The 25,280-nt window shown below is 36.9% G+C and overlaps 1 protein-coding gene across 1 annotated transcript; it reads right to left on the bottom strand.

Moving 5' to 3' along the window:
* Nucleotides 1-1,029: 1,029 nt before the first annotated feature.
* On the bottom strand, nucleotides 1,030-24,807 carry LOC107870882 (4-hydroxyphenylpyruvate dioxygenase). Its single transcript, XM_016717574.2, has 3 exons — nucleotides 23,897-24,807; nucleotides 6,517-7,069; nucleotides 1,030-1,473 (listed from the first exon to the last, which is right to left on the bottom strand). Exons 1-3 carry the CDS (start codon nucleotides 24,480-24,482, stop codon nucleotides 1,287-1,289), a joined length of 1,326 nt encoding a protein of 441 aa, XP_016573060.1. The 5' UTR covers nucleotides 24,483-24,807; the 3' UTR covers nucleotides 1,030-1,286.
* Between the last annotated feature and the right edge of the window lie 473 nt (nucleotides 24,808-25,280).

Genomic DNA, 25,280 nt, shown 5'->3' with positions numbered 1-25,280 from the left:
GTCTATCGTGGCTACTTTATTAAATCATGCTAAAATATTGTTATTCATGAAGCAAGCCGAGAATGTGTGTAGTTAAGATTCATGATATATCTCATTCAAGAAAAATATGGTATGGAATGTGATAAAGTACCTGTGATTTTGTATAAAGATAATGTAGTATGGCGCAACTAAAAGAGGATTCATAAAAGGAGATAGAATAAAGCATATTTCACCTTAATTTTTCTACACACATGAACTCTAGAAGAATGGTGATAATGAGCGACAAATTCATTCAAGTGACAACATTGCTAATTTATTCATCAAGTCTCTACCAACTGTAATTTTCAAGAAGATGGTACACAAAATTGAGATGCAGAGATTCAAGTCATTAAATTGAAGTTTCCATCAGGAAAGTAAAATACTCGTTGTACTCTTTTTTCCTTAACCAAAGTTTTGTCTCAATCGAATATTTTCTAATAAGATTTTTAATGAGGCGACACTAAAGACATATTATAAGACGTGTACTCTTTTTTCTTCAGTAAGCTTTTTTTCATTGAGACTACGAAACACATTATTTATTAATGAACATCCAAAAAAGAGTGTTATATAATACGGATATCATGTAACATATATGTGTGAAATGTATATAATACGGATGTCATATAACATATATGTGTGAAATGTCATTAATTAAAGAAAATAGTTATCAGTCAACTTAAATTTGAACACCAAGAGTCACTTGTTCAATTTGAGTTTGAATACCTAAGATAGTTGATCAAATTTCCAACTTGAAGTTACTTTTTCAATTTGAATTTGACTACCAATTTAAATTTGAATACCTAAGATAGTTGACCAAATTGCCAACTTGATGTCAAGATTAGCAACCTTAGGAGTAAATTTAGTGATCTATAAATAACCACCGGTTTGCACATTTTTATGGATATATCAAAATAATAAACCAAAAATATTACTAAAATTCTCTAAAATTCTCTTCTTTTTTTTAAAGTTTGATATTAATATTTTATCTTTATTTCTATAACACAATACTAATTGGAAAAAGATTACCTTCCCTTACAGAACTTGTGATCAATATTATACATAATCCACTGGTACAATCATATCCCCTTACACTTAAGTTACTTGATTTTTGGTCCTTCCATGCTTTATTGACTCTTTACATACTAGCACCTCACATAAACTTATACACAAGCTATATTTCATTAATAATAGAGACATCAAATGGAAGCTTAGATGCCCCTGTCCAATTTCAATTGAACTGGGGATAAAGAAATCTAATTCTTATACGTTCAAGAAGCAGCTACTTGATTAACATTTTTGGCTTCAAGCATCTTCTCATATTCCTCGATTGATCTAAAGAGCTCTGAGAAATTTCCCTTTCCGAAGCCTCCACAACCGCCCTTCTGATAAAATTGTCCATTTTCATCCTTGAGCATGCAACCGATTCTCTGAATTATTTCAATAAATATTGTTGGTCTGCAGAATGCAATTAAAATAATTGTCAAATTATCTTAATTTAATATACAAAAGTTTTGTTGCAAAAGTACAGTGGTTACAACATAGGCCAGCAGCACAGAGAAGTTCTACGGGGAGGTCATACATATTTAGTTATGTGCGGAGGTGCGAGAGATTGGCTATGGATAGTGTGAAAAAATATCATTGAATTGTTGTAACTACATTATTATATTGAGGCACTATTTATGCACACTACATTCCAATTCTTTTCCTGATAGGACAAACATTACAATCGCTTTCCAAGTAGGATTCTATATGATATTCCTATTCCTACTCATATTCTAACACTCCCCTCAAGCTGGTGCACAGAAAACATATGTGTCAAGCTTGTTATGGATGTAACTAATACAAGAATCGCTGAGGGACTTGCTGAATATATCTGCAAGAAAACTGATAAGGACTGCTTTGGACGTCTGGGAGACCTCAACTGAAACGGAACAAACTGAAAAAGTGATCCGAAAAGTAGTAAACATCGCCGGAAAGTCAATGTGTCGCTGGAAAATTGCCGGAAACTGATATAAAATATAAGGGTCATCTCGAAATCAAGAGATGAGTAGATCTTGAACAAGATAGTCACCAAAGAACTGGACGGAACATACCCATACGCCGAATTATTAGATTTGATGGCTGAAAAGTTGTCACCATTTGAGAAAAAATTATATCGGTAGGTCGGAATGATGACACGATTCTACTGAGAAATAGAAATTATATGGGTAGAATTGAAATGAAGACACGACCCTACTGAAAAATATAAATTATATGGGTAGGGTCGGACACGAGCTTACTGAAAAAGAGAAATTATATGGGTAGATACGATCCTACTAAGAAATAGCAATTGTATGGATAGAGTCGGAATGAAGACACGACCCTACTGAAAAATATAAATTATATGGGTAAGATCGGAATGACGACACGAGCCTACTAAAAAAGAGAAATTATATGGGTTGGTCAGAATGACGGCACGGCCCTACTGAAAAGAGAACTTATATGGGTAGAGTCAGAATGATGGCCCGACCCTACGCAAATCATATCTGAAGAGTCACCATAAAAACGCATCGAACTATGGAAATCAGATCTACGGAGTCACCGAAAAGATGCACGATGCTATGCAACTCAAATTTGAAAAATTAGTCTAAAAAAATGCACGGTACTATGTAAATTAGATCTGAGAAAGTAGGGAAAAGAAGTGTGGTGGCCTATCTTTTGCTAGCATGATCATTGGCCGGACTGGCGACATATATGGGTTATAGCCACCCACCAACAGCGGAAGCTCTTTGATTCTATACCAAGATCGTAGAGGCTCTGATACCATGTGGGAAATATAAGAGAAAAATATCGTTGAATTGTCGTAACTACATTATTACATTGAGACCCTATTTATACACACTACATTCCAATCCTTTTCCTAATAGAACACTACAATACAATCCCTTTCCAAGTAGGATTCTATATGATATTCCTAGTCCTACTCATATTCTAACAGATAGATTCAGACGAGATCGAGACAAGACAGACCGAAGAAATATTAGAGAGAGATGCTTAGACATGACATGGAGTAGATACAACTTACCGAGGACATGACTATAAATAGAAAGGTGCGGAGGACACGTATTAGGATAGAAGGTTAATAGGATGGGGGCTGATAGTTGTAGCATTTCACGGTTAGTATCTCGTTCTTGGAGTTTTGGGATGTTGTTTAAGGTTACAGGTAAATTGTTGGTGGTATTATCTTAGTGATAATCTTGCTTCTACTACTGTCTGTTGTTTTATTACAACCTTGTGTTTCTTGTTCTTATACTATGTCTCTTCCTACATTGTTTGGTCTCGAGCCGGGAGTCTATCAGAAACAACTCCTCTACCTCACCAGCTCATCTCTGAGATACTGATATGAACTGCGTACATTTTACCCTCCCCAGACCCCACTATGGGGGAGTATACTGGATATGTTGTTGTTTGTTTGTTCATCATCTTAGTACGTAGTTTTTTTGGGCATAGGTATAAATTGTTTTTAGTGGATCCCTATGAACTGATACCACATCGAACTCGAAAGCAATGAGCCGTAATAATATATAAACTCGCCTGAACCTTTAGGAAAGGTACTAGAATAAGGTTTAATTTCCGGCATGAAAATAAAGTTCATGTTCTTTCTTTTCCCCTTTTTTTTCGATTTTCCATTGTAAAGCGAACAAGCCCAGCATATACTTAAGTTTCTCCTAACAATTAAATAATGCTACATGATAAATGCTATTCCAAACGTTATTCTCTGTAGCCCATGTCAACATGCTACTCTATGTGAGGCAGCCCCTGCATCGTTTACCCCAACCCTTAACAAACTTAATACCTTTCTGAAGTTTTTTCCCTCTAGTGAAAGTAGCCAAAATATTAAGAGTTACTTCTGCCTCTCAGCACTGTTTTTGTTTGATTTCAAAGCACAGAGACAACTAGAAGAATCATTCTCACATGTGTGTCTCTAAGTATGGAAGAACTAAGAGGTCAGAAAATGAATTGTTGTCAACACACTGAAAAAAAGCTAAGCTTAATGGGGTATGCTTCTGGTGTTTCATGCACAAGTATGTTTCAATTGTTGAGTAGTAGTTCAAGCTTTGACCTATTCCTTCTGTTTGTAAGAGCAGTTTCTTTTTCTTCATAATTAATTAGTCAAAATAAAAGACAAAAATAGGTGCATAATTGTGCTAGTAGTCGACGATTTTTCTGAATTTTTGTGCATATGTTTCAATTGCTGAGTAGTAGTTCAAGCTTTGACCTATTCCTTCTGTTTGTAAGAGCAGTTTCTTTTTCTTCATAATTTATCAGTCAAAATAAAAGACAAAAATAGGTGCATAATAGTGCTAGTAGTTGACGATTTTTCTGAATTTTCCTCAGAATAAAGCATATAAATAGGCACGTTCACTTTATTGTTTTCTACGGCAATCCGACAATCCCAAGTTAATTTTTAGGTTTATCTCCACTCTCTTAACCGGCGTTCCTATTTTTCATATTCTATTTAATTTTAACATGATTAAGAGGAGAAATCTATGGGTTGACAGACTCTAGCCTTCTTCAATTTACGTCGAGTCCGAAACCTCTTGGAGGACATTTTCATAACAGATGACAGAATGAGTAAGGGAGTTGCAAGAGAACAAAAATATAACAAGGTGAAAAGATAAAGTGGATTTCGTGTAACGAAGAATGTTGCCTCAAGTAGGACTGGACAGTGAACGAAAAGTGTCAACCAACCAAATCGAGAAGATGTTATAGAACAGTTTCCATAATCACAAGGCAATAATGGAGGTCATTTTGGAGCACACACTTTAGTTAGATATGGGGAGAAGACCTGCAACTAAGTAAAGAAGAAAATAATATGCAAATGTAAAAGATAGATCCAATATACTCCCACCTCGGTTCACTTTTCCATGTCACATTTGAACTTGGAGCGCCCATTACGAAAACAATGATTGACATCGCTACATTACCACCCTACCCCTTTTAACTGACGTTCAGTATTGCGTCTTGGAAAATAAGTATTGCTTCTTGGAAAATAGTTTAGAAATAAGCAATTAATGCTAAGGGTAAACATGAAAAAATAGTTGTTTTTTTCTTGATATGTTAAACGTGACAAGTAAAAATGAAAATCTATTTTTAGAATAGTGGACAAGTAAGGGTGTACAGAGGGAGTATATATGCAGACTGATCATGAATTCATTATACCAGAGAGTGATTGTGTAGGATTTCCAGGAATTAGGAGTGAGGCCCCATGAATATGAATAAAGCAGCCATGAAGTAAGAAATGGGGAAAAAGCGAAGTTGTGCAAACATTCCTAAGTTCAGCGCCCTGTGAATAGCAATGAAAGATATTATACTGCCTTTTCAAGGGTATTTTCACATAATTTCTTTTTAAGAAATCAACTTGAGATTGGCCTACTTGGAGTAATGAGAAGAATGTCCTTATCATGGCACCGTGAGTTATTATTCCTGATATGCAAGAGATTAATGCAAAGATCTATCAGAGATAACCACCACCACCACAAAACTGCTGTATTCATTATATCATCCCTGTGCAACTTCTTTTCTAGAATCACTCCTAAGGAACTTATAGACTGAATTTACCAACCTCTGCCCAAAATAGAGAAGTTGAGCACCTAAACCAGCACCTCCAGAACAAGCCAGTAAAACACAAAGAAGCTGGTCAAATCAAGGTACTTCCATTAGTTAGGCTTGGGGCAGTCTAGGGAATGCGACTCTGCTACAGTTAAGAGTTGCTGTTTGATGCCTACCGCTACTGTCCGTGCTAACATGCCAGATATCTCCATTCTATACTTCTTAATGATCAACATCCACCCACTCCTAAAGCCCTTCCCCCTTGACCTAAACATATACAGACTTACAAGTTTCTGTTAAGACTCCAGTCACTCCATATCGACTCTTCTTGTCATCTTTCTCCCGAAATGATAGAATACTTCCAAAGTAAATCAATTCTGCAACAGTATCTCCCCAGATAATATTTTGGTGCTAAACAAAAATTTCTATCTGCTTTCAAGTGAACAACATCATCTTCACCTCTCCAGCTAAGGTTTTGGTGCTCAACAAGAAATTCTAGCTGCTTTCAAGCAAACAACCTCACTAATCTTGAAATATGCTTAGTAGTCACGACTCAAGAAACCAACATTCCCGGAAACAATCTAGGATTAGATATTTCTCATAACCGTACTTGCTTTGCAAAAACAGAGAATAAGTTATACAGCAACCGAAATTAAAAAAAAAAATGCTTTAATTTATGACACTAACAATGTAAACATAAAAACCACCTGCAGGCACTTCACATAGTAATTTAGATTAATACGCCGACAGATGAGTACACAACCTACAACAACCAGCTAACCTTACGTGAATAATTTATTTAAACTGTCAGTAGTTATAAATTAAGAACATTATGATGTATTAAGGCACACTAATCGATACGTAATTCAATAAGAGTCAAGGTACTAATCATGAGTGATAACATACCTGTCTCCCACAGGCTTGGTAAATATCTGAAGCAGAGTCCCCTGATCATCCCTGTCCACCAAGATTCCCAACTCTTCACACGCCTGGATTTGCTCATCACTGAATATATCCCCTGCCCTACTCTTCAAATTTTTATAATAAGTAGGCGGAGGTGAAGGCATGAATTCAAATCCCCCAACTCCACTCCTTTTCTTCATTTCCTTCAAAGTTCTGAATATATCCTCTGTAACCAATGCTAAATGTTGCAGTCCTGCACCTTCATTATGCTCTAAATAGGTCTGAATTTGACTTTTCCTTTTGGTTCCATACACCGGCTCATTCAACGGAAGAAGAACAGTTTCGTCATTGTTTGCCAACACCACCGAGTTCAACCCGCTCTCAGCAGTCCCAACATCTTCAGCTGTGAACTCAGCGAATTCATGAAACCCTGTAAAACCCTTGATGTAATCCACTACAGGACCTAGCTCCGGCACATTCCCAACGGCGTGATCCAGCCGGCGAATCCCATAATCCAATTCCTTGAAGGATGCTGCTTCATCCATGGCCTCGAAACCTGTTGGGAATATTGATAAATAAATGAAAATGCTCATCTCTAAGAACTTGTGTATAATTTGATTAGGTACAGAGTTTATAAAAGAACTACCAACTTTTCAAACTTGTGCCCTAAACATGTCAAAATATTTGTATTGCTATAACCATTTCAATAATACAAGTTTAGAATTAAATAATTTCTAAACATACAAAAAATACTCATACCGTTTCAAAAAAATGATCTAGTTTGACGTGGCACTAAGTTTAAGAAAGTAAAGAACACTTTTGAATCTTGTGGTCCTAAATTAAAGTTATGTCAAATGTATCAAAATGTCCGTTAATCCTAAGAGGGCATTCTTTTTTAAATGAATTAAAAAGGAAAGTGAGTCATTCTGATAGAGTACATATTGTATTTGGAATATACAAAAGTTAAAGTGTGTCAAGATAAAATGGGTCAGACGGCACAACAAATAAGTTGACTGAAGATATTTTTTTTTTTTCCTTTTATTGGACAAAGGTAACATTTAAAGTTAACTGAAGTATTTAACAGGTAACTAGTTAACATGCTATAAAACACGCACCGGTATATAAGTTGTATTCCATATCTAATATAGTATTCCTTGTGTCTCAATGTAATTGACAAGAGCTCTAATTTCAAAAATTGAACTTTTAAATCTAATCATGAATTTTGAATATAAAATTTGACAATTTCGGTAAAAAATATATATTAAAAAAGATACTACTTTTTTCCTCCAAATTCCATATCTGATACTCCTTCCAATTCAATTTGTTAAATTAACACGGAATTTAAGAAGATATGTCAAATATATCAAGTTGTCCTTTAATCTTGTTGTTTGAACATGTAGTTGAAAATTAAAGAGTTGTTAAAAAAGACAATTTTTTAAAAATAAAATACAAAATCAATCAATATATAATAATAAAGGAGAATATAGAAGAGGTGTTGACACCTCTTAATGGCCTCCAATTGCATTTATGTTTTTTCTCTTTTTTTTTTTGACATTGTTCTCTCCATCTCACTATATAATAATAAATAACACAATAATCTATTTTAAAGTATTTTTACTTTTCTTAAATAATGTATTCAACAAGTCATTTTCATAACTCACACCACTTCATATTTCCATAACTTCTATTCTAATAATGTTCATTAATTTTGTGCCTTTAACTCACATATTATCATCGTTATAACTCATGCTCTTAATTAAGAGTTATAAATGGACAATGACGAGTCACCACATACAATATTTCAATTCTATATAAAAGGTCTTGTGTAGTTAATCTTGTGAGGTACAATATTGTACACTTCAGAAACATATATTGAGAAGGAAGTTATGAAATGTAGGAGAAGGTTTTGAGTTTTGTTTATAATCAGGTGCGGAGGAATTATGGGTATTTGCATAAGGATCTACTTGATTTAATTTTTTCATGCTTTTTGATCTTTTTGTCTAATAGATTTCTTCATTGTTTTGTCATTTTAAGCTCCATATATAAGTATCATATGGTCAATCTTCTTCCTAACTTATGCTTTTATGATGTAAATTGCAACATTCACATGAGGTAGTTGTAATATAAAGTTAATCTATATATAGTTATGCTGACTTAAAAGAGATTTACGCTATTGAAATTGGTTTTATATAGAATGGTGGTTAGACCGGCTTTGTTGTATGGGGCAGAGTGTTGGCCTGTCAAGAAGGTCCACACCCAAAAGATAAAGTTGGCGAAGATGAGAATGCTTTGGTAGATGTGTGGGTGTACTTGTTACAACCTTAGGAGAACCGCACCCCAAAAGCTAGCTATTAAGGTGGGCGAGCCCAAGGCTATAAATAGCCCACAAAAATATTTTATAGTACCGATGTAGGACTTTGCAATGGATCATAACAAACCACCACGCTCCGCATCCGTCGTCCTTGACGGCTCCACTCTGGGTAGCTTTCACTCTACTTATGTAGGTAGCTGATCCAAGTACGATCATGATTGTGGACCAATACGTAAAGACTCGAGCTCGGGTGGCTGCCCAACCAATGGAACAAGCTTTGAAGTGTAGAGAACAAGTCCCAACACTCCAAAGCCATCCAATATGCACACTCCAAGGCCTCCCTTTTGTCTTGGCTCATTAAGGGCAGTCTAGTCATTTTGTATTAAGTTGAAACCTAGGCTATAAATAGAACATGTTAGGCCATTTTTCATAACTTAGATGATATTTTGAGAGCTCTTTGAGAGTGTTCATACAAGTGTGGATATCACTTGTAACAAGTGTGGAATCACTAGTGTTGGTTGCTAGTTTTGAAACATTGGTTGCTTAAGGATTCCGTTCCCTTGAGGTCACCGTAAGAACTTAATGTTATATGTATGAATTCTTGGGTCTTAGTGTTCAATATACACTTTGGTTCATAGTGTTTGTGCATTGTATGTCAAGTTATCTATCAATCTATCTTATTATTGTTGTTGTGTTCATTCTCGGTTTTGGGTGTCCAAACCCGAGACCTTGTTGTGTCATTTTTGTTCTTGTTATTGTGTTGTAAACTTAGTTTGTGACTCGCTGACTATAGGTGTTGAACACTTTAGAATGTTGTTGTTATCGTGCTTGTATTGTTATTGTGTAGTGAATCCGAGAGGGGTCACCAAAAGGGGTTCTCGGTTCTTCAAGTCATGGACTGTTTTAGTGTGTGTTAGTGTCTTCCTTGTCGATCTTGTATCATTTGGTATCAAAGTCATCTTTGATTTTGTTTTAACAAGATCAATCTTGGGCTTGAGAGTTGGAAAAAAAAAAAAAAGTGAAGTGTTCTTCAGATTGTTCTTGGCCGAAAGTCGGGTCTTGTTGTTGTCTTGGCCGAGACATTTTCTTTGTGACTAAATCTTGTAGTCTTTTGTTTGTTTAGATTGTTTATAGTGTTGGTTTCTTTCTCACCAACACTAAAAGTGTCTAGATCTAAAGGTTTGAGCTTATGTTGTTGAACTTCTTGTAAACTTGAAGTTGGCCGTAGGTTGATATTGTTGTTCTTGACCGAGTGGTACAATTGTTGTGGACTTAGAGATGAATATTGGTGTTGTTGTTGTTCTTGAGAAATTGTTGTTGTGATCTTGTTGTTCTTGAAATGTCTTGACCAATATAAAGTATAACATAGATCCAAAAAGGTGTAAGATAAAGTTGAAAAGTTGTTGATGAAGAGACTTGAACACATTACTTCAAAGACTTGTCAACCACTTTTCCATATTTCAAAGACCTTGTTTTGTGAAAATAGTACAAGTAAGTCTCACCTTTTTTAGTGAATTTGAAAAAGTTTCTAAGACTAGAATTTTCCCACCAAAAGGCAAACTCTTCCATTCTAAATTATATCAACACAAAAGCTTCAAGTTGGTGATTAATATTGTGGGACCGTGATCAATTACGTGGCTGCCACGTCATCATGTTTTACTGTTCACGCAACATAATTAAGCTCAAATTTTTGATTTCTTAGTTTCTAATATTTGTTTCTTGGTTGCATTTTGTTGATCCTATTGCTAATTAGCAAACTAGTAATTATCTACTAGGTTGTAAATTAATTTTTGGGTCCATTTATTCGTGTCTACGTTTCTTTGTGTGCTTTTATCTTTTTGAAATTCGTTGTAGTTTCTTGGTTCAAGTCCGTACGTATTTTCTTTGAGTTGTTTCAAAAGAGAATCTATTCTGACCTCGAGCCCCAATTGGTACCAAATAATCTCCTTGGAGTATAAACGAGATACCAACGCTTGTGAGGCCAATTGAGAAGCATTTCAAAGTGTGAGAGCTTGAGAGCTTGTGAGGATGTTTTCTTTTCTAACATTAACTAGTTTGTTGTTTTTTGTGTTTTTGTTTTAGAATTTCTTTTGTTAGGAATTATGGCATTGGAAAAGGTGACCATGAACGATTTGATGGCTGCCATAATGGGTATGAAACATGACCTTAGTAGACGAATGGAGAGAATGGAAAAAATAATGGACCGAGTGGAAGGGAGAATGGAAGGGACGGAAAGCTCTCTTTGCAAGGAGTTGGATAACTTGATAGAGAATTCAAGCCTTTTCAAGTTCTTGTGAGTGGACATGCTACACATGAGCTACAAGGTAATCAAACTAACTCTTGCACTCTAGTGAATGCGGCTAGTAGCTAACTAAGTGTGAATGGTAGTTTGTCTTTAAGAGAGCCAAATGTCCCTCCATTTAGTGATAATAATGTACAACTTGAGATTGTGGATACACTAGTTGATCCATCTAGTGTTGAGGCTATTGTGGCAAGTGATAGTACATTGTCTTATGGAAGTCATGAAGACCAACTTGTGTGTGAAAATGGTGATATTGAACATGTTAGGTCGATTGACTATGGATGACCCTCTAGTTGTTTTTGTTATAGACGATGCTAGAATAGATGGGATATTTGATTGTACTAGTAATAGTAATGGGAAAAGAAAATGCATCCTAAACCCGTGTCCATGGACACTCCACCCATTTGATCCCGGTGATCATTTGAAGTATGGTGATGAGGATTTTTTTGGAATGATGTGAATGCGCATGGAATTTATGGCCTTCCTATCTCAGCTTTCAAGCCTATTTGTTGTTCTACGAAGAGTCTATGTTTTCCATATGTTTTCCACTTGATGAGCAACTCGTGTTCCTTGTTTCTTGTCACACTTACGTGGATAGACTAGTTGACTCTTTCTTGGGAGGGTATTCAGGTAAGAGGGATGTTTGGGTGTATGTGAAGTTTGAGCCACCTTGGCAAGATGCTATGATTGATTACACAAATCCTAAACCCTCATACCTTGAGGAACTTGTGTTTGCTTGTCCTTCCTATTGTTTTGCAATGTTCGGATTCGAGGTCGGATCCTTTTTCAAGAAGGGAAGGATGATACAAGTACGATCATGATTATGGACCAATACGTAAAGACTCGGAGGGCTGCCCAACCAATGGAACAAGCTTTGAAGTGTAGAGAACAAGTCCCAACACTCCAAAGCCATCCAATATGCACACTCCAAGGCCTCCCTTTTGTCTTAGCTCATTAAGGGCATTCTAGTCATTTTGTATTAAGTTAAAACCTATACTATAAAAAGAACATGTGTCATTTTGTCATAACTTAGATGATATTTTGAGAGCTTTTTGAGACTGTTCATACAAGTGTGGATATCACTTGTGACAAGTGTCTTGTTTTGAAATGTTGGTTGCTTGGGGATTCCGTTCCCTTGAGGTCACCGTAAGAACTTGATGTTATTTGTATGAATTCTTGGGTCATAGTGTTCAATATACACTTTGGTTCATAGTGTTTGTGCATTGTGTGTCAAGTTATCATTCTATCTTATTATTGTTGTTGTGTTCATTCTCGGTTTTGGGTGTCCAAACCCGAGACCTTGTTGTGTCATTTTTGTTCTTGTTATTGTGTTGTAATCTTAGTTTGTGGCTCGCTGATTATAGGTGTTGAACACCTTAGAATCTTGTTGTTATCGTGTTTGTATTGTTATTGTGTAGTGAATCCGAGAGGGGTCACCAAAAGGGGTCCTCGGTTCTTCAAATCATGGACTGTTTTAGTGTGTGTTAGTGTCTTCCTTGTCAATCTTGTATCAGTAGCTCTTTCCCAGGCAGCCCTTTTCAAGTCAGGTGCCCAGGTGCCTCGATGGCTGTGCGCTAAACATTGCTAGCCCCAGTCGAACATTGCCATACCGACGTCACCATCCCAAGCACGGTGGGCGCGAAGGGTGATGGGTGGCTCTGATACCACTGTTACAACCTTAGGAGAACCGCAGCCAAAAGCTAGCTAATAAGGTGGGAGAGCCCAAGGCTATAAATAGCCCACAACAATACTTTGTAATACCGATGTGGGACTTTGCAATGGATCGTAACAGTACTAGAAAACGTAGGATTAGAAATAAGTTCATTCGAGATAAGGTAGGTGATAGCCTAACACTAAGAAATCACGAAATTTGGGGTTCAACAAATAATTTCCAGCAAACATAACTAAAGAAAACAACACACAAAGAAAAGGGGAGAAGGTGAAGATTGCATAAGATGAAAAGATAGTAAAGTGACCCTTACTTCCACAAGTGAATAGCACTAGAAGGTGTATCAAACCTTCAAACACACATCACCATGTAAGTTCAAACCACTCTCTTAGGTGACCCAAAGGAAACACTCTTCCCCAAGCACACCTTTCTTGCCAATTATCCAAGACAAATGAAAACCCTAACTTTCAAGTGTTCAAGGACCAATTTTCAGATTCTACTCTCTCTCTCTACAAAGCTAAACTACAATATAGAAGTAGGTTCAATGTCATCAAAAGTCTAATGAAAAGAGAAGTAAAATGCCTATTTATACTATTACATGAATAAAGACTCAAATGCTCTTAATGAGGCCCTAAAAGAGGCGCCTCTTGAGTGTGGACTTTAAGTGTGAGAAGTCCACCAAACCCCTCCCAATAGACGCCCATGAGGTGTAGAAGAGTAGTTCTTTCAATGCACTTCTTCAAAAGTCAGCAAGTAACCTCCTTTGGTCGGATGCATTACACCTTCACACGCCTTCAATTGTATGAACAATGATTGAAGTTGTTGCAATTCCTTGGCTTTGCTACGTGTAAAAGGTCGTAAGGATTTAGCACTTGCATCATCCTCTCCATCTTGAAGAGAATTTGTCCTCAAACTTGCGGCTTCATCAATATCAAGAATGTCCACGGGTGATAGATCACAAATATTGAAAGTGGAATGTACTTGATAATCCGAAGGTAGATCTATTTGGTAAGCATTACCTTTGATCCTTTTAAGCACTTGGAAGGGTCCATCTCCCCGGGGCATAAGCTTAGCTTTCCTTTGATTCGGGAACCGCTCCTTCCTTAAGTGTACCCATACCCAACCTCCGGGTTCAAGCACAAGCTTTCTTCTACCTTTGTTCACCCTTTTTGCAACCTCTTGGTTTTTCTTTTCAAGCTTGATCCGCACCTCCTCATGCATTTTCTTCATTGTCTCGACTCTTTTGCATCCATCTAAACTTGTCACAAGATCACTAGACAAAGGAGTGAGATCCAAAAGAGTAAGGGGATTCATGCCATAAAAACACTCAAAGGGAGTCATTCCCGGACTTGGAATGTATTATCCGATTGTATGCAAATTCCACCAAGGGTAGGTGATCTTCCCATGAATTCATTTTACCTTTAACCATAGAACGTAGCATACACCCTAAGGTTCTATTTACTACCTCCGTTTGGCCATCGGTTTGTGGGTGGCAAGACGTGGAGAAAAGCAACTTCGTTCCAAGCCTACCCTACATAGACTTCCAAAAGAGACTTAGGAACTTTGAGTCCCTATCACTCACAATAGTCTTTGGGATCCCGTGAAGCTTTACAACATGTTCAACAAATAATGAAGCTACACTAGGAGCATCCTCGGTTTTGGCACATGGAATGATATGAGCCATTTTGGAGAATCTATCAACAACAACAAAAATACTATCTCGACCCTTTCTAGTCCTTGGCAGCCCCAAAACAAAGTCCATGGATATATCTAACCAAGGCCTAAGGGGAGTGGGAAGTGGGGTGTACAATCCTTGAGGTAGGAGGCGAGATTTCGCACTCCGACAATCCATACATTGGCCACAAACTTTAGCAACATCCTTGCGCATTTTGGGCTAATAGAATTGCTCCTCTAAGATACCGAGGGTCTTGTCAACCCCAAAATGCCCCATAACGCCACCATCATGTGCCTCTCTCACAAACAGTTCCCTCCATGAACTAGAAGGAACACACAACCTCCTCCCTTTGAACAAATAACCATCAAATCGAGAGTAGAAGGAATGGCCATTCTCTTTAAGCCATCGGTCCCTTCCCCACTCTTCACATTCCCTAAAAATAGGAGCAAAGGTAGGATCCTCGGGATACAACATCCACAAGCTCTCAAATCCCATCAACTTCGAAGACAAGGTAGCAACAAGCAAATGCTTTCTAGACAATGCATCGGCAACAACAATTTCCTTCCCCTTCTTGTAATGAATTACATAAGGGAAAGTCTCAATAAACTCAATCCACTTAGCATGACGCCTATTCAACTTGTCTTGGCTCTTAAGGTGTTTCAACGATTCATGATCCGTTCGTATCACAAACTCCTTAGGCCACAAATAATGTTGTTAATTGCCTAAAGCTCTAACAAGGGCGTACAACTCCAAATCATAAGTCGAATAATTAAGAGTTGCCCCTTTGAGCTTTTCACTAAAATAAGCAACGGGCTTGCCTTCTTGCATCAAAACAGCCCCAATACCAACCTTATTAGCATCACACTCAAATTCAAACATCTTATCAAGATCGGGCAATTGCAACAAAGGTGTCGAGATGAGCGTAGCTTTCAAGGCTTCAAAAGCCTTAGCTTGCTCATTACCCCACTTAAAGGGTTGGTCCTTTCTAATAACCTCGGTCAAGGGGGCTGCTATGGAGCTAAAACCCTTGACAAACCTCCTATAAAAGCTCACCAACCCATGAAAACTTCGAATTTCTCCAATAGTCTTAAGGGTCGGCCAACTTCGTATAGTCTATCTTGGATTCATCCACTTCCACACCCCTTGAGCTCACAACAAAACCTAAGAAAACCACTTTATCAACACAAAAAGAACAATTCTCTATGTTGGCATACAACTTCTCCTTTCGGAGCACATCAAACACACACCTCAAATGCATCACATGATCATCAATAGATTTACTATATACCAACACGACATCAAAGTAAACCACCACAAACTTTCCAATATAAGGCTTCATTACATAATTCATTAGCCTCATAAAGGTGCTAGGAGCATTGGTAAGACCAAAGGGCATGACCAGCCACTCATATAGACCGAATTTGGTCTTGAATGCGGTCTTCCACTCATCACCGGGTTGTATGCGAATCTGGTAGTAGCCACCCTAAGATCGACTTTAGAAAACACACAAGCACTATGGAGCTCATCTAACATATCATCTAGCCTAGGGATAGGATGACGATACCTTAATAGTGATTTTGTTGATGGCTCTACAATCGACGCACATGCGCCAAGTTTCGTCTTTCTTTGGCACCAAAAGCACCAGGACAGCACACGGACTCAAACTTTCTTTAATGTAGCCTTTGTTGAGAAGCTCCTCAACTTGTCTTTTTAAGCTCCTTAGTGTCCGTGGGATTGCTCCTATAAGCCGATTTGTTTGGAAGTTGTGAACCCGGCACCACATCAATTTGGTGCTCAATTCCCTGAATCGGGGGCAATCCTTGTGGTAATTCTTGTGGGAATACATCATCAAACTCCCGCAAAACAAGTGAAATAGAAGGTGGAAGAGAAGAAGGAAAAGTACAAAAAGAAGAAGAAGAGAAGTTAGTATTAAGAGCATGAGCTAGGAGGAGCATAGGAGTGTTCATGTCTTGTTCCTTGAACAAATCCTTCCTCCTAGCCAACATAACCAGGGGTCCTTGACCCTTTTGAGCCTTAGGATCAGCAACTTCTCCCTTGGAAGAGGTAGAACCCGAAACTACCTCCTTTTGCCTCTTTTCGGGTTCTAGTCTTTTGCTTCCCTTTTCTTTCAACTCTCTTAACTTTTGATGCAACTCATTCACTTGAGAAGGTAAAAGTGGGTGTAATGTGAACTTCTTTCCACCATGCACAAGAGAGTAAGTGTTCAACCTTCCATCATGCTTGGTAGATTTATCATATTGCCATGGTCTACCAAGTAGCAAATGGCACGCTTGCATCGGAATAACATCACAACAAACTTCATCTTGGTAGTTTCCTACCTTGAACTTGATCATGCATTGTCGTGTCACTTTTAACTCACCACATTCATTTAGCCATTGTAGTTTGTAGGGATTAGCATGAGGAGTGGTAGGAATTTTCAAGAAGTCCACCATTGTAGAACTAGCAACGTTTGTGCAACTCCCACTATCAATCACCATAGTACACACCCCTCCCTTAATTAAGCATTTAGTGTGAAACAAATTCTCTCTTTGGCTCAGATCTTCAAGTGCCTTACTCACCATAGCCCTCCTCACTACATAATTAGGAACTTGACACTCTCCATCTTGTGGCCAAGTGTCTTCTTCCTCACAATCATCACATAGGACCTCGGGTTTCCTATCACAAGGCTCTCCATCTTGAGGTTCAACCTCACCTCCATTTTTCGATTCATCCCTCAACTCTTCTCCTAAGTAGTATATCTTTCCCTCTCTTAGAATCACATTTCTTCAATTCGGACATTCATTTGCTCTATGCCCCCAACCATGACACTTAAAATATTGAAAACCCTTAGAAGAGGGAGGGAGGGTATTCGGCTTCACCTCCATCCTCGGAGGTTGGTTTGACACTTGCTTGTTTAGAACTTGAGAAGAAGAAGAAGATGAAGTAGATTTGTTCTTGTTCCAACCCGAAGTCAAAGGACTTACCTCTTTGTTGTTAGCCAAACCCAAACCTTGTTGGAATTTGAACTTGTTAGTCGACCTCTGTTTGTTCTCTTTCTCAATCTCCATGGCCGCTTGGAAGACTTCAACCACGATTTCAAACTTGTGAAGAGTCAAACGGGAGGATATGTCTTTGTTCAACCCAACCTTGAAGCAAATAACATCATGTTGCACATGTTCACCCCTATGATCAAGCTTCAAGGTGAGTTGCTGAAATTCGTCATAATACGCCATGACACTCTTGCTTCCTTGCCTTAGATTGTAAAGCTTGGCAAGAAGATCATGCCTATATTGTTCCGGGACATACCGCTCTCTCATTACTCTTTTCAAGACTTCCCAAGGGGGTGGTTGGCCACCAATCAAGACATTCCCAAACCTTTTAGTGTAATCCCACCAAGTATTAGCATAACCCTCGAAATGTGCAATGGCATAACAACTTTTCTTCTCTTCGGTTAAGTCATTCACTTGGAACAACTTTTCACAAGACAATTCCCAAGCTAAGTAAACCTCAGGATCACTTTCTCCCTTGAAGATCGAAATGCCAACCTTGATTGAATTAATGCCAATATCTCGGATTCTTGGTTGATCACCATACCCATGCCTTGCATCTTGCCCTCGGAATCTACCATAAGGTCCCCTTTGCTCAAATCTTCCTTTCTTCTTCATCGAACCAAACACCATCAGGAACTTCATAACCTTCATACTCCCCGCTACCATAATCCTCAATGTGAAGGTGTGGGTTTCGGATTTGGGTCTTTGGGTGGGGGGGGGGGGGGGGGTTTGGTCTTTGGTTATTTGGAGCTTGGACTTGTGGTATTGGAGGTAGTGGATTGTAAGGTCTTTGGTCCATGGGATTTGGCATTTGGTAGGTGGTGTTTTGGGGAGGTATTTGGTGGTGGAGTTTGGGTTCCAAGTCCCTCTTGTTGGACTTGGTTCATTTGGGAATGTAGTGGTCTTTGTAGGGTTCGGTTAGGAGAGGTTTGGGGTAGGTTTAGTGGCTGGTTTTGTGAAGCTCTTGGAGGATTAAACATTTGGTGGAGAGTTTCGGGGGTAATTGTCACAGAAGAGTTATTGGCTTAGACACTAGAGGACGCATGGTAGGGATTAGGAGTAGAAGGTCGCGAGTTCCTCCTACTTTCAACATAATCAAGCCTTCCACTAAAAGTGGAAATCTCACCCTTCATTGCATCCAATTCACTCCTTATAGCATCATTTCCAATCTTTATTTCTCGACTCAAGGCCTCCATTTGGGCCATCAAAGCTCCCATAACATCATTTCCCAAAGGTTGGGAAGTAGTACCTTCGGCTTCCATGGAAAATGTACCTACGAAGTGCAAAAACAGCAAGCAAAATAACCTACAAAATGAACAAGTTAGTTCAAAAGCCTCACCTCACTCACACTCAACCTCACCTCACACTTGGCTTCACAAGTGTTGGAGAATCGACAATACTTGGCAAGTTACTTGAGAGGTGAGAAGCTTTAAATCGGAATGGATCTTCGTTTGAAACGACTCAAATAAGTGATGCACGAACTTGAATCAACAAAAATACTACGACTTGAAAAAGAGAAAAGCACACAAAAATCGAAGACGCGAAACAACAGACTCTAATCTAATTACCAAACTAGTAGGTAATTACTACCTTACTAACTAGGGATAGAATTGACTTATAAGAAACTAGAATAAAAAAAAACTAGAAACTAGAAAAAATCTAATTTTAGGGTCGAACTTTGGTTGAGCACAAGTGATGACATGGCACTACGTGGTTGGTGGTCACCCTTTGGAATTTGATTTTTTTCAAAAATTGTTTTCGGCTAAACACCCTTAGGAAAGAAGAGAATTCAGTTTTGGGAGGGAAAATGTTCAAGTTTGAAGCCCTTTCAAGCTTCAAAATGGATGAGAAATGAATTGGTCCCCCCCTAATAAATGCATTCGTACTTTGTTTGTCCTCTTGTCCCCTCCCCTTTTTGGAAGAATGAAATATTCTTTGAATATGCTTTTGGACAAACAACTTTTTCACGCTCTTTCTTTCCTTTTTTGGATCAAACAAGAACCTTGAATACTCTTCTTCACTAAGTTATGAAGATCATGGATGAACAAGATGAATATTCAAGTGTTGACCAAGTTTGACCACCTAGCAAATGAGCTCCAAATCTGATTTTTTTTTTTGTAGCCCTGGGTTCCTTATGTCAAAACAACTTAAACCAACCAAAAATCAGCCACAAATCAAGCCTAAATCACCAAGACAAAAACGTGTATAGCACAAAAAGCTTCAAAACTCCATAGCCATGGTGGATCTAAGCTCAAACTCAACCAAACTTCAATCTAAAAGTAGATCTAGACTCCCTAGGTGTTAGAGAACAAGAATCTAACACAAGAAACCTTCAAAACAAAGTAAAAATTTGTAGAACTAAGACACTAAATTCGGATCTAACACAAGACAACACAAGACACCATTTTTTTTGTATTTTCTGATTTTTGACTTTTTTTTAATGAGATTTTCTATATAAGAGCACTAAAACCAAGATTTAGGGATGTTGGAACAACCCTAAACAAGGTTTTGATACCAAATGATAGCCTAACACTAAGAAATCACGAAATTTGGGGTTCAACAAACAATTTCCAGCAAACACAACTAAAGAAAACAACACACAAAGAAAGGAGGAGAAGGTGAAGATTGCATAAGATGAAAAGATAGTAAAGTGACCCTTACTTCCACAAGTGAATAGCACTAGAAGGTGTATCAAACCTTCAAACACACATCACCATGTAAGTTCAAACCACTCTCTTAGGTGACCCAAGGGAAACACTCTTCCCCAAGCACACCTTTCATGCCAATTATCCAAGACAAATGAAAACCTAACTTTCAAGTGTTCAAGGACCAATTTTCAGATTCTACTCTCTCTCTACAAAGCTAAAACTACAATATAGAAGTAGGTTCAATGTCATCAAAAGTCTAATGAAAAGAGAAGTAAAATGCCTATTTATACTATTACATGAATAAAGACTCAAATGCGCTTAATGAGGCCCTAAAAGAGGCGCCTCTTGAGTGTGGACTTTAAGTGTGAGAAGTCCACCAAACCCCTCCCAATAGACGCCCATGAGGTGTAGAAGAGTAGTTCTTTCAATGCACTTCTTCAAAAATCAGCAAGTAACCTCCTTTGGTCGGATGCATTACACCTTCACACGCCTTCAATTGTATGAACAATGATTGAAGTTGTTGCAATTCCTTGGCTTTGCTACGTGTAAAAGGTCTTGAGGACTTAGCACTTGCATTAGTAGGAGTGGCTCGTGGAAGCCAATTTGAGGGAAGCGAGGTTGAGATGGTTCGGACATGTGATGAGGAGGGAAACGAATGCCCCGAAGGTGTGCGAGATTGGATAGAGATAGATTCAAGTGAGGTAGAGGTAGACCGAAGAAATATTGAAGGGAGATAATTAGACATTACTTGTAGCAGCTTCAGCTTACCGAGGACATGAGATAGGAAGTTGTGGAGAAGACGGATTAGGGTAGAAGGTTAGTATTATTTTCGAATGTCGTATCGTTTGTTGTATTACTTCATGAACTTGTCTATGGTATTATTGGGTGTGGTAATTTCTATTTTATCTTGTCCTTTTACTATTCCTTGTCTAAATTGTTTTATCTTGAACTGGAGGTCTATCGGAAATAGCCTTTCTACCTCACCTCTGAGGTAGTGGTATGAACAACGTACACATACCCTTCCCAGACCCCACTTGGTCGGTATGTATGTATGTATATATATATATATGTATATATGTATATATATATATAAAAATGGAGAAAATACATCTTCCCCCCCCCCGAACTTGTTCTCTCAACTCACTTTAGCACTTAAACTTAACTTCCGTTTATTTACCCCCTTGATAACTTTAAAGTCAATTTTTTTCCACCCTTAAAAAATCATACCACTCTCACTACGAAGAGTGAAGTACACACGCCCTACGTCATTGCCAAATCAGTGCCACATCAGTGTCATGTCATTTCCATGTAAAAAATTATAATTTTTTTTTAAAAAGTAATCCCACACACATTATTTTTATATATTTATTAAAATAAAACAAAAAATATATATTTACTATTTTTATATATATATTTTTAATATATATATATATATAATAAAAAGGAAAAAGAAAATTCCTTTCTTTTTCACACCCCCCACCCCACCCCTCCTACTTCAGATCAAATTCCCCCCTCCCCCGCTCTTCCAGCCCCTTCCCCCCTACCCGCTCTTCCAACCGCCCCCTTCCTCCTCCTTATTCTTCTTCTTCTTCACATAAAAGCACCCCGTTTTCTCTTTCTTTCACTATTGTTGCAAGCTTTTCAATGAATTTTTTTTTCTTAATCAAATGAAAAATTAACTTGAGCAAATTCAACAATTGACTAAATACAAGTATATGATCACAAAGACACATCAATACACAAAATCTCAAATCCAAATTCTTTCACATTAACCAAAATCCAAAATCCCAAAACTTCCAAAGTTTTGATCTTTTACTCAAAAATATCTACAAAAATGGTATAAACAATCCCAAATTCAGAAATGGCATAGATGGTATTGCATGACATGAAATTCTTGGCCAAGAACCAAACTTGTTCATCAATCTTAAAGTCTTCTTAATAGTCGAAAAATGAAATTTTGAATCAATTAGGACTTGATAGGAAGGGGATTATGAAGAAACGGGGTGGGGATATGAAGAAGATGAAGAAATAGAGTGTTTGGGGGTGGGGTGGGGGTGGGGAAAGGGAGTGAGAAGAAGATGAAAATGTCTTTTGTTGAAGAAGACATGCCCTTTCTTGATTTTTTTTTTAATTTTATATATATATATATATGTATATATATAAATAATAATAATAATAATAATAATAATAATAACAACAATAAAGTGGGCCCTTTTTAAAAACAATAATAATTTCACTCGCTTTTTTCTTTTTTGCCACGTCAGTCACAGGGGGTGAATTTAATTCATTTGAAAGTTGTTAAGGGGGTAAATAAACGGAAGTTAAGTTTAAGTGCTAAAGTGAGTTGGAGGACAAGTTCAGGGGGAAAAAATTGTCTTATATCATATGAATATGTATATATATATACCTCATACCCCACTTGGTGGTGTGTAATACATATATATACACACATATACATATACATACATAAATAAATAAATAAATATATATATATATATATACATGTATGTATGTATTTTAGCAACTGATTTAACTTATTTTTTTTATAATCACTTTTACTTTTCTGAAAGAAAATTCATTTTATGTGTGCTTATAAATGCACTAAGATGATAAGAGAATTTTTTTCTCATTAAAAATTTTTATTTGGTTGCAAGTGACAAAATGCAAATGCACATTAGAATTATAAAAAAGCATATTCTTACTAATTAGAGAGAAGATAATAAAAAAATTCTGAAAAAGATAGGAAATTCATCAACACTCTTTTAATCATTATCATTATATTTCAATTTTTTTTATATGAAAATATCTCTTTGCTCATTGTGTACTTTCCTTCTTTTAAGTACTAGTTTAATTTTTTTCTCATCTTTCAATAAATTTTTTTGTAATCAATGTTTGTTTTAAACTCTTGCAGTATGAATCGAGATAAAGTGGAATATAACAAATGATGATTCTACTAAATAGGAAGATATAAATAAATTAAAATGGATAAAACCTCATTTTAGAATGACAAAAAATTTTATCAAGATATTATTTTGTCATTATTCAATTTTTTTTTTTAATTTACGTTCCATTTGCTCTTGTATTTGTTTAGTACTTTATCATTATTTCACATTGTGAAATATTTCATTGACGCCCAAGGGAAAAAAAAGTATATTATTTCAAATTAAAATCTCAACTTCATTGAATGTGCAAAGAAATGAAATAAAATTAGTATTAGAGAATATATTTTACGAATATACTATCCATCATTTAATAGACGTTGAATTGTTAAAGTTTGTTTTCTTTTATGGAACGAAAAGATTTTCATAATATAACTATAACAAGTAATAGTATTATGGTCAGACAGTAAATCTAAAGTGAATATATAATTGATCGAAGAAAATAATCAATTTTTTAACACCGCGGGACGCACAGCTAATTTCCCTAGTAAATCAAATAAATTAAAACCAATTAAAACAAAGGAATACATTATTAGAGTAGACTGTAGAGTGATAAAAGTAACACACCACGTTAATTAGGGGCATGTGAGTGTCAGAAAGAGACTCCATTTCAATATAGTTTTTCCTCCTAAAAATATTTATTTCAATATTTTTATTCTCTTCAAATATTACTATTTTTATTGTATATATTTAATAACTAAACAAAGTGTATATATTTAAATTTGTATTTTTTAAATATAATTAATAAGCCTATTTATAAATTAAATGTCTAAAACTTTTTCTTAAAACCTGGGAGGAAAATGAGGCTGTCCGCATCTCTAAGATAGCTTACAAACCGCAAAACGACGTCGCCATACAGGTGAACTTCAGCCACAGCCACGCGTTCATCAATTGTTACAGGTTCTAAACGGGGTTTCGCCCCACGGGAAACACTGGCGGAGAACGCCGCGTAAGCATTTTCCACTTCCAAAGCAACGGCACGAACGCCAAGTCCATGAGCTGCTGTGAAATCCTGGTGAGCAGAGTTAGAGAAACTGGGGATGGCTGCAGATGACGGCGTTGAGATAGACGATGAATACGGAGCAGTGAAGACGAACTGAAGAGCGCCCAAAACGGGACGGAGGAGATAAGAAGCATGAACGGAGTTTCCAGTTGAGAGGTCAGATTTTGCTGCAATTGGAATACCAAGAGACCAAGAAAAACGGCGAGCTGTATTGGTAGCATCGCCGCACCAAAATTCAATGTGATGGAAACGTTTAACGGAGAAGAAATCTGAACGGGGATTAGCACGGATGAAATTTTTGAATCCCACTAGCTTGAAAGTAGCGCCAGTATCGATAGTGGTGGTTGTGGTGGTGAGAGTTTCTTTGCCCATGGCTTGTTTGTGTGGTACAAGGTATACACTGGTATTTTAGACCAGAGAACTGAGCAAATTTTTGGACGATTTTTTTTCTTGACAGAAATGTTAAGTAGAAGAGAAGTGAACAGAAATGGTATTACTACTATATTTTATTTATTTATTGGCAGAATTTGAAGTGAGGGATTTTGGTAGTGGAATTAGATAGTGTTGACACGTCTACATGAATAGTTTCATACGTTTCTTCCAATTATTTTAATTAGGTTGGTTCATATGCCTCTTAAATTTTACCGCCTTACAGGTGTATGTAATGTTATAGCCTATTTGGTCTAATTTTTTTTTCTAAAACATGCTATTTTTTAAAAAAATATTTATTTTTAAAAATTGTGATGTTTGAACAAGAAATCTTAGTAGCATGGTATATAGCTAGTCACGAAACCCTAACCTTCAAATTCTACCAGTAGCGACTATCATGATTAGGGGTGAGCATTCGGTATTCAATTCAATATTTTTAAATTTCGAGTTTGATAATTCGGTAATCGGTATTTGAAAATAGATACCACATAATATACTTATAAACATCGATTCGGTAATTCAGTAATCGGTAAATTAAACTTTAGTTCGGTATAGTTTTTGGTAATACTATATTAAAGTTGAAAATACTCAAATATACGTCTATACTTCAAAGAGTATATTCCTTTTGTTGCTGTTTACGAATATATTACCAAAGTCCAAGAGATTCTTTGGGATTGACTAATACTATTATCTATTGAGTAAGTTATATAGAGAGAGAGAGAGGAAAAAGGGTCAAAAATA

This window comes from Capsicum annuum, chromosome 5 (assembly GCF_002878395.1).
Source record: "Capsicum annuum cultivar UCD-10X-F1 chromosome 5, UCD10Xv1.1, whole genome shotgun sequence".
Lineage (NCBI taxonomy): Eukaryota > Viridiplantae > Streptophyta > Magnoliopsida > Solanales > Solanaceae > Capsicum > Capsicum annuum.
Note: the sequence above shows the minus strand (reverse complement) of the source record. Positions and strands in the feature narration are given on the sequence as shown.

What these genes read in the sequence shown, in the direction of transcription:
- LOC107870882 (XM_016717574.2), bottom strand. Translation starts at nt 24,482, where the DNA reads ATGGGCAAAGAAACTCTCACCACCACAACCACCACTATCGATACTGGC. An exon ending in CAGCCTCATTTTCCTCCCAG is followed by an intron (nt 7,070 to 23,896) that starts GTTTTAAGAAAA and finishes TATTCCCAACAG; the next exon opens with GTTTCGAGGCCATGGATGAA. An exon ending in ACCAAGCCTGTGGGAGACAG is followed by an intron (nt 1,474 to 6,516) that starts GTATGTTATCAC and finishes TGCATTCTGCAG; the next exon opens with ACCAACAATATTTATTGAAA.